The 16,299-nt window shown below is 52.9% G+C and overlaps 1 protein-coding gene across 1 annotated transcript; it reads left to right on the plus strand.

The window, feature by feature from the left end:
• The first annotated feature begins 287 nt into the window (after nucleotides 1–287).
• Nucleotides 288–14,290, plus strand: THEMIS2 (thymocyte selection associated family member 2). Its single transcript, XM_040466541.1, has 6 exons — nucleotides 288–555; nucleotides 2,769–2,909; nucleotides 5,417–5,827; nucleotides 9,782–10,848; nucleotides 13,062–13,218; nucleotides 13,654–14,290. The coding sequence occupies exons 1-6, from the start codon at nucleotides 462–464 to the stop codon at nucleotides 13,707–13,709; spliced, it is 1,926 nt and encodes a 641-aa protein (XP_040322475.1). The 5' UTR covers nucleotides 288–461; the 3' UTR covers nucleotides 13,710–14,290.
• Nucleotides 14,291–16,299: the final 2,009 nt, after the last annotated feature.

Raw genomic sequence — 16,299 nt, forward strand, 5'->3', positions numbered from 1 at the left:
AATAAAATGTAAGAAAAAAAATTTTTTAAAAAGGAAAAAAAGAAACCCAGAACTGCAGCAGGCCGGCCACATTTCCTCCTTCTAACTGGGAGGGCGGCGCGGGTGGGGGGGGGCGGGGGCGTCGGGGGGCTTCTCCATCTTCATCATATCCCCCCTCCCCCCTCCACCGTGGGATACATCACAGACAACGGGGCGGGGGGATGGGGAAGCGGGGCGTGGGAAGCAGCTGTCCTTTAGTCGGAGCCTCCAGGTGTCAGGCCTGATCTGCACTTTCGACGTCGCGCCCCCACTGTGAGAAGCAGGAACGCAGGCCACTGCAGGGGTGAGGTGGCCGAGGCCCGCGGAGGGCTCCGGCCGGGTCCCCACGCCCCGCGGCCGAGCGGCTCCGCCCACAGGGGCCAGGCAGGGCTGCAGGGCGGAGCGGCGGCCACTCAGGAGGCGTCCAGCGAGCCGCGAGGACCATGGAGCCGGTGTCCCTGCAGGACTTCGTTTGCGCCCTGGACCCCGCCTCCCTCCCGCGTGTGCTGCGAGTCTGCTCGGGGGTCTACTTCCAGAGTGAGTGAGGGGCCGGCACCCCTCCGGCCCCCGCCCCCGCCGCTGCCCCGCTCTCGCTGGGTGTGGGGCAGGGGCGCCGCGCCGGGCGGCAGAAACCCGGGGAACCCAGCCACGCTGCCACTGCCCAAGTCCAAGTGTACCCAACCTCTCCGGGCCTCGGTTTTTGCTTTCGTGGAACGGGGGGGGCGCTGACTGCCCCGCAGGGTGATGAGAAGTCACCGGCCTTACACACCTTACACACTCGGGTGGGTGGAACCGAGCCAGGCCGGGGGGGGGGGGGGGGGGGGGTGGAACCGCGGTGCGCACCGGCGGAGGTCTGGCGGTGGGGAAGCCGAAAGTCAGGGCTCGAACCGGGTCAGGAACTCCCGCGCACCCTCCCACTCCCCCTCGACGCCCGTCTACGCGCCTCCGTTCAGTCCCTCCAGCCCACCTTGGCCCTCGGCTTTGCAGCCTGATCTGATCAGCAATTCAGTTCTCGGCTTGAATGGCTGCTCCCCACCTTCCCCCCCCCCCCCGCCCCGGCAGCCTCCCCCGCTCTCTGCTCCTCGCGGAATTTGCACACGTGCCCACCTGGTTCCCAGGGATGGGTGCACCGCGGGGGCTCAGTCACTAGTGACAGCCGAAGGAGCGAGAGGGGCGGGGTTGATTGGCGGCGGAGGGGAGAGGCAGCTGCTCCGAGGTGGTGGGGGGAGCCACGGGCAGAGTGGGGGCAGCGGAGGTGCAGGGAGAGGGAACTTGGCGACTGGTTGGGGGGGGGGGGGTCCTTCCTTAGAAAGCAAACTAGTGCAAGGGTGCCTGGCCACATCTGTTCCCTCTTTCTGATCCCCTGCGCGGCACAGCAGCTCCCAGTGAAGTGTTCCGAGGCCACCCCGGGGGAGGGCAGCACCCGCCGCCACACCCTGGTCCCCTTGGGAATCTGGCAGATGCGGGTTCAGACGCCGACTGGCCTCCTCTGGGGGCTCCCTGACGGCGCCTCCCGCTGTTTGCGCTCCTCCCGATGTCCCCTGACCACGGGCGTGTCGCAAAGCCTGTTTCCTCATCCTGCCCGACCCCGGGCGCGCGGGAAGTAGCGGAAGTCCGGGTGACAGAAGAACCAGGGAGGAGGCCAGGTGGCGGGAGGAAAAAAAAAAAAAAACCCTGTTTTTTTTTTTTTTTTTATTTTTGAGAGACAGAGCGTGAGTGTGGGGGGCGGGGGGGACAGAGAGAGAGGGAGACACAGAATCCAAAGCAGGCTCCAGGCTCCCAGCTATCAACACAGAGCCCTACAGGGGCGGAAGAACTCACAGACAGGGAGATCATGACTTGAGCCAAAGTCTGCTGCTCAACCAACCCAGCCACCCAGGTGCCCACGAAGGGCAGGGAGGGGGGTGGGGGGAGAAGCAGGGCTCATCTGAAGTGCGGCTTGTGTTTTCACTGAGGCAGGATTCAAAGTCACGAATGGTGAGATCGTGACCTGAGCCAAAGTCAGATGCTTAACCTACTGAGCCACCCAGACACCCGTAAACTTTTTTTTTAATGTTGATTTATTTGAGAGAGTTGGGGGGGTGCGCAGAGGATTCCAAGCAGGTTGCACACTGACAGCAGAGAGTCTGATGCGGGGCTTGAACTCATGGGCCGTGAGATCATGACCTAAGTTGAAATGGGCCGCTTAACCACTGAGCCACCTAGGCACCCCTCTCCTGTGCTTCCTTTAAAAACAACTCATCTGAAGAAGAAAGCACCAGCGTGGCTGTTAGCCGTGTGTGTGTGTGTGTGTGTGTGTGTGTGTGTGTGACCTCCAGGCAGTCACTGAACTTCTGGGGTCTGACTTTGTAGCTATACCGTAGGGAATTAGGACTTCCTGGGTTAGTTCCTTGCTCAAGACTTCAACATGGGCTTAGAGGCTGGGCCTGTGCCGGCTGCAGCGACCCTGAGATGGGTCAGTCCTGCCTTGCCTGTGAGCTCAGTTTAGGAGGCATGGGGAGGTGGAGAAGGCCAGAGAAGAGTGCCGCGGAGGGGTGCACCCAGCACTAAAAGAAGGCAAAGGTAGGGTTCGTGCTGCCTGAGTACCGCCGAAGCAGTGGCCCTTCGGTAGGGAAAGACAGGGAAGGCCGCCCCGGGCAGCTGGAACATGTACAGACCTGTGGCAGAGCAGAGCCTGTTGGAGAACAGGGCACAACCCACCCAGCACTGGGCCCTTACTGCACCGGGACACTGAGTCAGTTTCTCCACAGGCTCCATCTACGAGATCTCTGGGAATGAGTGCTGCCTCTCCACAGGGGACCTGATCAAGGTCACCCAGGTTTGCCTCCAGAGGGTGGTCTGCGAGAACCCAGGAACCGGCCAGACCATTGAAATCGCCCCCACCTTCCGCGGTAAGGCAGCTCTCTGCCACCCCCCTCCCACCCCCAGGGCACTGGCCCCTCCGGGCACACCCGTGGGCTCACCGACCCCAGCTTGCACTCCTGCCTCTCTAGTTTGGCACATGTGCTCCCACATCCCCTACTACCCTGCCCCAAGGCCTGGGATGTCCTCCAAGTGGTCCCACAATGCCCTTAGCCTGGCGTGGCTGCATCCTCTCCACACCCATCTCTCTGATCACATCTGCCTCTCGGCTGGGACTTTCTTTGTTCCAGGTCTTTGTCCATGTGCTTGTCCCTGTGTTGGCTCATTCACTCACCAGACATTTACTGACACTTGTGTGCCATGCCCTGTGCTAGGGGCTGGGGCGTGGGGCTCTGGATGGACCGAGTGTAGCCTTCTGCACCCTGGAGCTTCCAGGATGGCAGTGAGAGGAGGCGGACAGTGGAAGCAGACACCAGTTCACAGAGGGCTCCTGGCAGAAGTAGCCTGCCTCAGGGGTCTGTGCAGGCTTCCTGGAGGAGGTGGCTCCCGAGTTGGAGGAAGGATCCCTGGAGGGAGTAACTATAGGGAGTAGCAAGTGTGTATCTGGTTACTACGTAGCCTGGTTGCTGCAGGAGGCGTGTGGCACAGTGGACCACGGCCGGACTGGGCGCTGAAACTAACAGCCTGGATGGGAATCCCATCTCTGCTGGCAAATAGCTGTGGTCTTGGCCAGTTCTTGGGACCTCTCTGTGCCTCAGATTACTCTTCTCTAACAGGGTAATCAGACTTGACGTGAGGATTCAGAGTTGCCATGCAGGAAGTACTCAGCACAGGGCGTGGCCCAGAGCTGTACCTTAACACATATTACTATATATGTATGTGTATATATATATTTTCCTGAACCATGAGAGTGAAATACAGACATGATAACCCTTTACATCTAAATATTACTGGGTGGGAGAGAGGGGAAAGTGGGTGATGGGCATTGAGGAGGGCACCTGTTGGGATGAGCACTGGGTGTTGTATGGAAACCAATTTGACAATAAATTTCATATTAAAAAAATAAAAAAAATATATTACTCCTAATATTTACTGATATTACTCCTAAGTACAAGGACATTTGTTCACAAAACTATAGTTCAATGATCAAATTCAATAAATTTAATATTGATATAATACTACTGTCTAACCTACTCTATTCAAATTTCACCAAAAGCCCCTAATGTCCTTTATAGTGTTTCCCCTTGATCCAGAAGCCAAACACAGATCACATACTGATTTATTTAAAAAATATTTTTTTAAGTGTTTATTTTTGAGAGAGAGAAAGAGACACAGAGTGTGAGCAGGGGAGGGGCAGAGAGAGAGGGAGACACAGAATCTGAAGCAGGCTCCAGGCTCTGAGCGGTCAGCACAGAGCCCAGCGCAGGTCTCGAACTCATGAGCTGTGAGCTGAAGTCGGACGCTTAATAGACTGAGCCACCCAGGAGTCCCACATACTGATTTCTTAATCTCCTTCAGTTCAGGCTGGAACAATTTTTCTTCTTCTTCTTCTTCTTCTTCTTCTTTTTTTTTTTTTTTTTTGAATATTTATTTTTGAGAGTGAGAGAGTGAGTGAGCAGGGGAGGGGCAAAGAGAGAGAGGGGGACTGAGGTTCTGAAACAGGCTCTGTGCTGACAGCAGACAGCCTGATGCAGGGCTTGAACTCACGAACTGGAGATCGTGACCTGAACCAAAGTCAGACACAACCGACTGAGCCACCCAGGTGCCCTCAGGCTGGAACAATTCTTCAGCGTCTATCTCAACATCAACAGTTTTGAAGAATCTGGATCAGTACCTATGCAGAATGTCCTGCAGTCCGGGTTTGTGTGATGTTGCACTGATTCAATTTGTGTTGGGTGTTTTAGGCAGGAAAACTCTGGAAATGATGTTATGTCTGGATGTGGGGTGTTCTGGGCCGGTCCGGTGGCAGGAGAGTGGATGGGGTCCGGGGAAGGAGTAGATGGGGAAAGACAGTCGGGTCACTAGAATTGGCAGACAAGATGTGAGGTGAAGAAGGGTGGTCAGAGGTCGTTTGGCCAGTAGCTCCTGGGTTTCTACTTTGGGAGAAAGGGACAGTGTCACTGCTGCAGCATGGGGTGACAGGTGGTGGACGTAGGGGACTGGAGCAGTGGTGAGGAATATGGAAGCAAAGTTGGCAAAGTTAGAGGCAGGTACGATTCAGGAGGTGGACAATTGTGGCCGTTGTCCTTGTCTTTTGAGAAACACATTCCTGTTCTGTCTCTGGTGCCAATCCCTCCGAGTTCTTGCCTGTCTGTGTAAGAAGGAACTGTCCCTATCTCTACCCTTCACTGTCCCTTCATACATGGCCAGTTGCTGCCTCTTGTCCCTCACCCTGCAGCCTGGATGTCCAGATGCTTGGTGCTTGTGTTCAGGGGACTCTGACTGGGTTCTCTGGGGCAGACCGGGGCCTGGTGTGTGTGGCCCTGCGCCCATCAAAGGCCTGTCCCACCTTGACACCCTCTGCTGTGCCCCACAGGCCACTTCAGCCCCCTCACCGGCCCCCAGAGCTACGGAACCCTGAACGAACTGCTGTCTGCTGCAACCCAGCACTCCAAGAAGCTGCCCATTTGCTTCATGTCGACCCACAGAATCACCACAGAGGCCAGGGTGGTGCCTGAGGACCAGCCCCTGCTGCTTGAGGCTGTGGAAATACACCACGGGGCCAACTGCGCCCGCTGTGTGCTAGACACTGAAGCCCAGCAGTTCGTTCTGCACCTGCCCCTGTCCCAGAAGGGGCCCTTCTGGGAATGGGAGCCCGGTGCCCCTCGGCCCCTGCTCCAGGCTCTGCAGGACTCAGCCCTGAAGGACCTCCTCTTCACCTGCCCCACCCTCCCCTGGCACTCCCTGATCCTGAGGCCCCAGTATGAGGTCCAAGCCATCATGCACAGTGAGTTGCCCGGGCAGCTGGGGGGAGACCTGGTGGGGCGAGAGAGGGGGCCCTGGGAAGCTGCTCAGAGGGGACATGCCCCACTTCCCTGATCCCTGTGGTTGGCTAGGGATTTCCCCAGGTGGCTTGCCCAGAACATACAATATAAAAGAATGAAGATTCCCAAACAGTGGGAAGTTAGGTGTAAAAGGAGACAGGAAGATGAAGGAAATTCAGAGTGAGGTCCCACTCTTCTTACTTTTATAAAATTCGGCAAAAGTTGGACTGTGAGTTTGCCAGCAACTAGGACAAAGCAACAGTGTTACAGAGTGAAACCTGGACCATTTGTTCAGGAGACGCAGATTTTCCTGCCACTGGGGAGAATAGGATTGTTCCTGAAGGCCCTTCTGTCCGGGAGATAAGGGCACTGGGTGAATCCCCAGCTGTTTCATAGGCTCTTTTGCAGGACAGGCTGGAGGCAGGTGCAGCGCGGGGCTGGTGAAGCAGAGGCAGAACCTGGCCAGGTCTGCCAGAGCTGGCAGCAGAGGCCGAGCTGGAGCAGAGGGGGAAGGGGTGCCCTGGGGCCTCTTCCCTGGAGGACAGAGTCTGAGGTTACCTAGGGAGCAGTTGGTCAGGGTTGCTGGTGCACTACAGAGCCAAGGGGGGATTCTTTATTTTGATTTTTAAAAAATCTTTGAAAACTGCTTTATTAGGGGAGGATGTACAATATACATATACGAGGAGGGGGTAATGTAACAAACCTCCCTGACCCCATCACCTGACATCACAACTATCAACTTATGACCCATTTCTCCCATTTCACCTCTCTCCACCACACACCTGATTATTTCAAAACAAACCCCATGAATTCTTTTTTTTAAATCTTAATTTTTTTTCATGTTTATTTACTTATTTTGCGAGAGAGAGAGAGACAGAGCACAAGCAGGGAAGGGACAGAGAATCCTTAGTAGGCTCTGCGTGTTGTCAGCACAAAGCCAACATGGGGCTTGATCTCACGACCCTGGAAATCATGACCTGAGCCGCTTAACCGACTGAGCTACCCAGGCGCCCCTCCTGTCATTTCTTTTATAAATACTTCAGTGTGTCTCTTTTATTTTTTTAATTTTTATATATTTTTATGTTTATTTTTTTTACTTTATTAAAAAATTTTTTTTATTGTTTTTATTTATTTTTGAGACAGAGACAGAGCATGAGCAGGGGAGAGGCAGAGAAAGAGAGGGAGACACAGAATCTGAACCAGGCTCCAGGCTCCGAGCTGTCAGCACAGAACCTGATGCGGGGGTCGAACTCATGGAGTGCGAGATCATGACCTGAGCTGAAGTCGGATGCCCAACCGACTGAGCCACCCAGGCGCCCCTTAAGTTTATTTATTTTTGACAGAGAGAGAGAGAGAGAGAGAGAGAGAGAGAAAAAGCATGAGTGGGGGAGGGGCACAGAGAGGGAGACAGAATCTGAAGCAGGCTCCAGGCTCTGAGCTGTCAGCACAGAGCCCGAGGTGGGGCTCAACTCAGGGACCGGACCGCGAGATCATGACCAGAGCCGAAGTCGGACGCTCAACCGACTGAGCCACCCAGGCACCCCCCGTGTGTCTCTTTTAAAAATAATTTTTTTAAACAAATAATACCATCATCACACTAAAAAAGTTCACAATAACTCCTAATACCACTACTTGGTGTTTGAATTTCCTCTACTGTCTCATATATGTATATATTTTTTTACCATTTCTTCACAACGGGATCCAGAGAAGATTCGCAACCTTGCTGTTGATTGTTAGCTCTTTTAAATCTCTATTAATCTATAGGGTCACCTTTCTTATTTTTCTTATAATTTATCTGTTGACAGGAGTAAGCCCTTTGTCCTGTAGCGTAGCTCACATTTTAGATTTTTGTTGCCAGGATCCTCGTGATGGTGCCAGGATGCTTCTCTGTCTCCTGTATTTCCTGTCGTGTTGAGCCCTTGGCCGCCCCCAGGTTCGATGGTCTGCCGGGAGGCCTCATGGCACTTGACATATAGTTGTACTCACAGCCATGGTCTATTATAGTGAAAGGACACAGAGTCCTGTCCCGGTGGAGTCACACAGGACACGCTGAATCCCTTCAGCACTGAATTGTGACGACACATGTACAGCACTGTCTACCAGGGAAGGTCATCAGACTCAAGGCCCAAGGTTTTTATCGGGGGCTGGTCACATAGGTACCCCCTGCTCAGCACGTACCAAAATTCTAGACTTCCAGATAGAAAACAGATGCTCAGCATAACAGGTCGTACAGTCTGAGGACAGGAAACCACACTCCCCAGTTAGAGGATGGTGCGAACACTTGCTAAATAAACCATGTTCCCAGACGCCAGCCAACGACCAACCTTGCAGGCAGGCTTTTCTAGGGATAGAAGCCTCAGGCCAGCTGTTGGCTCTTTTCTGCACAGCTGTAAACAGGCACTTAGAGGCTTGACCAGACACAGGAGGCAGGTTCTCATTGCTGTGGGGCAAGGAGTCCCCACCTGGCTCTGTGTCACCAACCAAAGTTGCACCACCGACCTTGCCGTGTGGTGTAGGTCAAATACAACAGAGGGGCCAGCGTTTGTGATGTGAGTGGCTGCCGCCGATGCCTGCCTAGGTCCATGACTTCCTGAGGAACTGCAATACTGATCTTAATCCTACTGTTCCTTCTTCATCTATTAGGAAACTGCTAGAAAGAGCTCCCACCCAACTCTTCAGTTAGTTTGTGCAATAGAGGCATTGTGTTTATGTACGCCGAGGTCCCAGGGCACCATTCTACCTCTGCCCTGGCCCACCTGGCCACGTTCTGCCTGTTTCACCAGCCCTGCTCTCCACGCCGCCTCCAGCCTGCATGGAGAACAACCTAAGAAATGGCCTATACTTTGTTTACTAGTTTGTAAAATGAGCTGGCTCCCTAGCATTCTTCAAGGATGATTATTCAGGTGTTTTGTTTTGTTTTGTTTTTAAGTCATCATTATGAACTCACGGACGAAAATGTTCAGGGTTCCAACCCCTTGGAATTATTCACAGATGCTCACATTATCTCGGCTTTGGCCCGCGAGAGCCTTTGTAGTTTGGCTCCTGGATCCTTTTGACACACACCTGCATCGTCTCAAATTGGTTTTTCTTGCTTTCTCGTATAAGATGCTCCGGACTCTTGCACATTTCCTCTCCAGGAAGTTCTCTCTTTCCCAGGGAGCCCTGGAATATTGTGGGAAATGACAGTAAATTAGCTCGACTGGCACAGAGCAAAAAAACTCCCGACACCGTGACCTGAGGCAAGTCACTGCCTAAGCTTCAGTGTCACCGTCTGGAAGACGAGAATATTCCCTCCTCCGTCTTCCACGCGGTGCGGCTCAGACACAGGGGATGAACCAGTTTCCCGACTCTTAGAGGGCACCCCTTGAGTTTATAAACCTGGGGCTAATCAATGCCCAGGGAGTAAACAAGTTGCCAAGGTCATTAACTGGCATTTAAACTTTAAAAAATGCAATTAAAATTTAAAAAGTGGCTGAACTCATTGGCTATTCGATGCTACTGATGAATTATCAAATAATTATCATCTAGATGTGGTAGTGGCATGGTGGTTTTTAGCTTTACCTCTTCTTTTGGAGATACACACTGAAAGGTCATAGATGGCATGATGTGATTATTCTGATTCAAAATAATCTAGTGGAGGGGAATAGATAGGGTGTGAATGAAAGAAGATGGGCTGTGAATTAAATATTGATGCCGGGCGATGGGGGGTTCACTATACTATTCTACTTTTACAAATGTGTAAAAATTTCTATGATAGCTTTTGAAAAGAGATTGAAAGAAAAGAGTGAGCAAGGAATCAAATACCACAGAAAAGAACAGGAAAGAGGTCAGCCAGCCCAGACATTTTGCTGGGGGTGGAGGGGCACCACTGGGCTGGTGTGTGAAGCACCCCTGAGCTGAAATTGCCCTTTCCACAGTGCGCAGAACCATTGTCAAGATCCCCTCCACCCTGGAGGTCGACGTGGAAGACGTCACGGCCTCCTCTCAACACATCCACTTCATCCAACCACTGCTGCTGAGTGAGGCCCTGGCCCAGGGGGGGCCCTTCCCTCTGACCACAGAGATCCTGGAAGTTCCAGAGGGGCCCCCTATCTTCCTCAGCCCGTGGGTAGCGTCCCTACAGAAAGGCCAGAGGCTCTGCATCCATGGCCTGGCCTCACCGCCCTGGCGGGTCCTGGTCTCGACTAAGGGCCGGAAGGCGCCCAGACACTTCATGGTCTCTGGGGCTTACCAGGGCAAGCTGCGGCGGCGGCCAAGAGAGTTCCCCACGGCCTATGACCTCCTGGGTGCTCTCCGGCCAGGCCAGCCGCTCAGGGTAGTGGCCACAAAGGACTATGAGGGCGATGGGGTAGAGAGCCCTGGGTTCACTTCCCTGGCTGTGGGTGACAGGCTGGAGGTGTTGAGGTCTGGCCAGGCCCACGGCGCTGAAGGCAGAGACATAGATGTCTTGGTGTGTCAACGGCTGAGCGACCAGGCTGGGGAGGAGGAGGAAGACTATGAACAGATAGATGAAGACCAGATTCTGCTGCCCCTCTACTGCTCCAGTAGCTTCGTGGAGGAGATGAATGATGGCCGGCGCTACAGCCTGGAAGATCTGACTACCCAGTTTTCACTGCCCTGTGAAGTCAAGGTGGTAGTCAAGGACAGCAGCCACCCTGCTGACCCTCTGCCCTCCTTCCCGGGCCTGCGGCTGGAGGACAAAATCATGGAACCCTTCTTGGTGGTCAGCCTTGACTCCAACCCTGCGATGTGCTTCGAGATCCCTCCCCGGTGGCTGGACCTGACTGTTGTGGAGGCTAAGGGCCGGCCGGGCCGGCCAGCCAGGCCTCTTCCTATAGCCACAGTGCAGGAGCTGGCAGATGCCTTCTACTATAGCCTTCGGAGGTTACCAGCCTTTGAGAGCCAACTCCCACCACCAAGACCCCCCAAAAGTGAGGGCCTCCGCGGGCAGAAGAAACAAACCAGCAAGGGAAAAGGCAGCCAGGTACCAATATACCAATATACCAAGGAGGGGGGCACCTGTCGGGATCATTGCAGGTCTTGCCATGTTTGTCCAGCGTCACGTTTCTTTCAACCGTACAGAACTTGCAGTTTATATATACACTTACACGTTTTGTGGCTATTATTCGATCCTGACAATCCGGTGCTGGTGGGATTATCCGTATTCGGCAGGTTAAGAAATTGAGGACTCAGAGACCCCGAGACCTGCCCAAAGTCCCAGTTAAAAAGTGGGAGGCCTAAACTGGAGCAGGAGCGTCCTGCCCCCAGGTTCATTGTGCTTCCCCTGCCGTCCCCTGGTCAGGCGTCATCATCCACCACCTAAGCAGTGTCAGCAACCTTTCCCACCCCTCCCCACAGCTGTCAGAATGGCCCCCCACGCCCTTCCCCGGTCACCGACGGGCCTCTGCTCCCTCTCTTCTGAAACCTTCAGTGGTTCCCTATTTCCAGAGGGTAATGCCAACCCCTTAACATGGCATCCACGGTCCTTTATAAGCTGATTTCAACCTCGCCTTCCCAGGTCCATCTTCTCCCACCTTCTCTGGTCCACGCTCAGGCACAGAGAAATTCCTGAGGCTTCTTCAGTAGGCCAGGATTCCTGCCTCAGCACTTTACTATTCCAGTCCTTTGGCTGGGAAATGTCCTTCCTCCTTTCGGTGGGCAAGGCTCAGCTCAGACTTCCTCTGGCAGCAACAGCCTTCCCTCTTCTGTATTCATACTGTGGGCTGTACACAGCGTGGGTGGGCGGGACCACACCTAGTTTTCACTTGGTTGGGAGAGGTCTGTGAGGGCTGGGACCTCACCCGCCGCCAGGCAGGCAGGCACTGCCAGTAAGTGTTGAACTGGTCCAAACGGAATCACAACAATTGGGAAGAACCAGGCACGGAAGCAGAAAGACCAAGTTTATGGCTTCGTTTACTCACTCTGTGGCTTGCACTCCTTCTCTGAGTATCCATTTTCTCACCAGGGAACCTGAGATACTATCACTCACAATGCCGGCTTCACAGCGGCTACCTGCCGGGTGTCTACTCGGTGGCAGACGCCATATTGCGCGTGACCCCAAATAGCTCTCATGACATCCCTCTGAGATGGGCACTGACCCCTCTTTCTACAGTTGAGAAGACAAGAGAGGGAGAGGTAAAGTAGTTGACCTGAGATCACAACCTAGCAAATGGCAGGATGGGGTTTGACACTGGGTCTGGCCACCCAGCCCGAGCACCTAACTACGGTGCTGTGCTGATAACCGATGATCTGTATCAAAAGCACTTTATAGAGTGTAATAAGGTTACTGTCTTGGGACCTGGGGAGACTCCTATTTCGTACCGTGAGGGTAAGTGGTGGAGTAGCAGAGGAGGTTAGAAAGATGAATTCTGAGCAGTTTCGGCCCCACAAGAGGCTTGCATCTGTAGGGGAGGGAGGAGGGCAGTGGTTTTCTGTTGGAACAAAGAACGGGCTGGGGGGTCTGAAACACAGGCCTTGCTGACAGTGCTGGAAACCCCGCAGTACAAAGAACTGAGACCTCAGTCCCAGCCTTCGCCCCTGTTGGAAGCGAATTTGGGCCCGGTCCCTGCTCCCTGCCTTTGATCCTGCAACTTTTCTGAGCATCAGTATACCCCACTGCTAATGAGGGGCCCTATACTGTTTGCTCTCCAAAGCACAGTGTGGTGGGAGGAGCACCAGCTTTAGAAGCCACGGACATGGTTCCGGGTCTGAACCTTGGCTCAGCTTGCGATCCTGAGGTCTGACATGGTACACTCTCTCTGAGCCTGTTTCCCTCATGTGTTCATGGGGAATTCAAACAGCTATTCAGAGGGTCACCTGAGGATAAATGAGCAGGTATGCCTATGGCATGAGGTAGGAGTCCCACAAAAGCCCTCTTCCTTCTGGGACCGCTCTCAGCTCTGGCACCTGTCCTGAGAATTTGTGCTTGTCCCCCCCTGCCCCCCACCCTTCAGCAGCGGATGTGAATCCTCTCTGTGGAGACACTCGGCGCACCCTATCTCTAGCCCCCAACCCTTCATCTCTCAGCCTGGCCTGTCTCCTCTGCCTAAGAACAGTTCGGATATGCTAGCAGCAAAGACGCTTGGGGTCCCGAGAAGCCCTACCCTGAAAAGGAAGTCGAAGGGAGCAGAGGAAGTGACATTTGAAGGGAATTACATGTCATGGACCCTGCTGACTTCTGCTTTTTCTCCCACTTAGTCTTCTCAAGTCTTAGAACTGCAGCAATGCCCCCTGCTCCTCAAACCCAGGATGAAGACACTGCCACAGAGGGCCAAGAACAGCTCAGATACATACAGCAAGGTTTCTGCCCACAAGAAGGGCCTCAGGGCCACTAAGTCCAACACAAAGGCTCCAGGTGAGTCCCTGCCAGCTCCTGCTCAGCCGTGTCCTTGCTTCTCCCCTCCCTACTCTGCTCCTCTGCTGCTGCTCTCACCTCTGCTGGTGTTGGCCTTCCCTGCTCCTGAGCAGGCCTTTCCGCAGTCCCAGCCGGACAGACAGGCTTCTAAGAGGTGGGCTGAGGCTGGGGCGGGGGGGGGGGGGGTGTCTCTACTGTCCCCCTCTCAGGGGCTCAAGTCCTGGCAAGGAAAATGAGTTCATCCTCAAACATACTACCCTCCCCAAGGCATGCAGGGGGAATATTTACACGGTATTCAGAAAGAATAAATTGTAGTTTCTGGTCTAGCAAGGACCTCAGAGCATCCACACCAACTCCTTCCCTGTCCGGTGCCCTAAAAAGGGGAAGGAACCCGCTTAAGGCCAAAGATCGTCACTGACTTGAACTCTTCTGCAGATGATGACGAACATGATTATGAAGAAGTACTTGAACAATTTCGGAATACCCTGTAGATGCCGGAGGAGCCCTGCTTCTTAACTGCTGCTTCTCAGGGAATCTGAGATACCAGCCAACCATTACAAGACCGTGGACGGGATCTCACTGAAATCAGACTACGGATGGCAAAGGACTCTGGGGGCCTGATCTATAAAGGGATGGACATTGTACCAGCTTCCCTCCGGTTCTAGGCTCCTGGCACCTTGCACTCCCTCAGCCTCAGAGTTTTGGTACCCAGAGGAGCCAACTGGGTTCTACTCATCCTGAGTCCCCAGCACCAGTCGTCTCACTGGTTGGTGCAGACAGTAATCAGAGAACACCAAACTGGGCGGCGGTGGCACAGTGTTTCCTGCCTCTTGGTAAAGGGGATTCAATCCTGACCACACCGCACCAAGAGCCTTTTGTTATGTTTGCCACCCCCTCGTTGTTGGCCCACTCCTTCTCCTCTTCCCCCACCCAATTCTAAGCCCCCGAGAGACCAGGACCCTCTCATCTCTGCAGTACACAGCACATGAGAGCTGCAGGTGACTATCCAAGATTTTTTCACTCGAAAACCATTGAATAAAAATGACATCTGGGCTCCTGGAAAAATGGTTAACAGGTATCATTTAGTTAAGTCGTGTGCCAGACCCTTTATAAACATGATCTAAATCCTTAACTCTCTAAGATAGACACTGGCCCGATTTTAAAGATCAGAATACAAGTTTGAGTGGTCAGGTGCTTTAGGAAGCAGACTAGTCATGAGCTGAGTTAGGACCCCAGCTCACCACCTATCAGCCATGACTATGAGCAAGTTATTTTAACCTCCCTAAGCTTCAGTTTCTTCATATGTAAAATGAAACTAATAGTTTTCTACCTCACAAAATTGTTTTTTTTTTTATTTTTTAACGTTTATTTATTTTTGAGACAGAGAGAGGGAGCACAAACAGGGGAGGGTCAGAGAAAGAGGAAGGCACAGAATCTGAAACAGGCTCCAGGCTCTGAGCTGTCAGCACAGAGCCTGACGTGGGGCTCGAACTCACGGACCGCGAGATCATGACCTGAGCCGAAGTCGGACGCTTAACCGACTGAGCCACCCAGGCGCCCCAATTGTTTTAAGGATTAAATGAGGTAATCTTGGTAAAGTTTTTTTTTTTTTTTTTTAAAGTTTATTTATTTTGAGAGAGAGAATCCCAAGCAGGGCTTGGGATCCCAACCTGATGCAGGGCTCAAACCCATGAACCGTGAGATCATGACCTCGGCCAAAATCAAGAGTTGGTTGCTTAACTGACTGAGCGAGCTGGGTGCCCCTTGGTAAAGTATTTAGTGCAGTGCCCGGGACATAATAAATACTCAGTAAGAATGTTAATTATCCTTATTGTTGACCCAGATCACATAACTGTACCTGTCTCTAAAACCTATGTTCTTTTTTTAAATGTTTATTTTGAAAGAGAGAGAGAGAGAGAGAGCGAAGAGAATGCATGAGCAGAAGAGGGACAGAGAGAATCCAAGCAGCCTCCATGCTGTCAGTACAGAGCCTGATGCAGGGCTCAAATTCACAAACCATGAGATCATGACCTGAGCCAAAACCAAGAGTCAGATGATTAACCAACTGAGCCATCCAGGCACCCCTCTAAAACCTATGTTCTTTCCCTATTCCCACTGTCCCCTAATCACAGAATTCATCTCAGTGTTTGAAATATACTAAGCTCTTAGACTCTGGAGACAACGTGTACTGATCGGTTGGAGAGCCTCACCATCCAGTGTAACAGAGATAAGGGAACAAATACAAACCCGGCTCTATGCAGAGACCAACTCAGCTTCCAAGGTCAGTCTAGGCCTGTTCCGTGAGTTAAGACCACAGACCTCACTTCTGGAAGTGGTGGGGCTTTGGTTTCCTAGACTGATGCACAGAACTAAGCACCACGGACAGCAGGAGATAGGACACAGATAAAAAGGTGACCTGAGTCTCCAGCTGAGATGCGAGCTCCAAGAGTGTCAATATGCAGCCTGGATTCTAGGTACTGCACTTGAGTGTGTCCCTCCTGTGTCTGCTAACACTCCTTTGGGCTGTCCGGACCCACTGCACTTCCTATGGAAGCCTCTTGGCTTCCCCAGCATGGAGCTCTCCAGATGACTACCAAGCAGCTAATACAGGCTGGTGGGCCAGTTCCCATGCCTTCCTGCAGAGACCATCTAAACTACACGGGACCCTGAGGAAGAGTGTGCTCTGGGACAAACAATAAGCAAGAAAGTAAGAAAAAAAGTTCCTTCTTGGCACAGAACCCTTAGGACCAAGCCCACATGCAAAATTCACTTCCGTCTGCATTTAATTGTGGCACCAAATTGAGCAAGATCACAAAAGGGGGACAGAAAAGAGGGCTACCCATTCCTACATAATGGGATTTCTGAGTGGCCAAACACTGCAATGAGGAGAAAGAAAAGCAATTTCACAGCTAGGAGAGAGGAGGTTAAAAGGAAACCATGCCTGGGGTGCCTGGGTGGCTCAGTCCATTAAGCGTCCGACTTTTGAGAGCAGCTCACGTCGTGATCTCGAGGTTGTGAGATCGAGCCCCACATTGGGCTGTGCTGACAGCGCAGAAACTCCTTAGGATCTCTCTCTCCCTC

This window comes from Herpailurus yagouaroundi, unplaced genomic scaffold (genome assembly GCF_014898765.1).
Source record: "Herpailurus yagouaroundi ecotype Mexico unplaced genomic scaffold, PumYag 77, whole genome shotgun sequence".
Classification (NCBI taxonomy): domain Eukaryota; kingdom Metazoa; phylum Chordata; class Mammalia; order Carnivora; family Felidae; genus Herpailurus; species Herpailurus yagouaroundi.

Bases quoted from the DNA above. Each gene is read 5' to 3' on its own strand.
- THEMIS2 (XM_040466541.1), top strand. From the start codon at position 462: ATGGAGCCGGTGTCCCTGCAGGACTTCGTTTGCGCCCTGGACCCCGCC. The intron at 2,910-5,416 runs GTAAGGCAGCTC...TGTGCCCCACAG, and splicing joins AATCGCCCCCACCTTCCGCG to GCCACTTCAGCCCCCTCACC. The intron at 13,219-13,653 runs GTGAGTCCCTGC...ACTCTTCTGCAG, and splicing joins GTCCAACACAAAGGCTCCAG to ATGATGACGAACATGATTAT.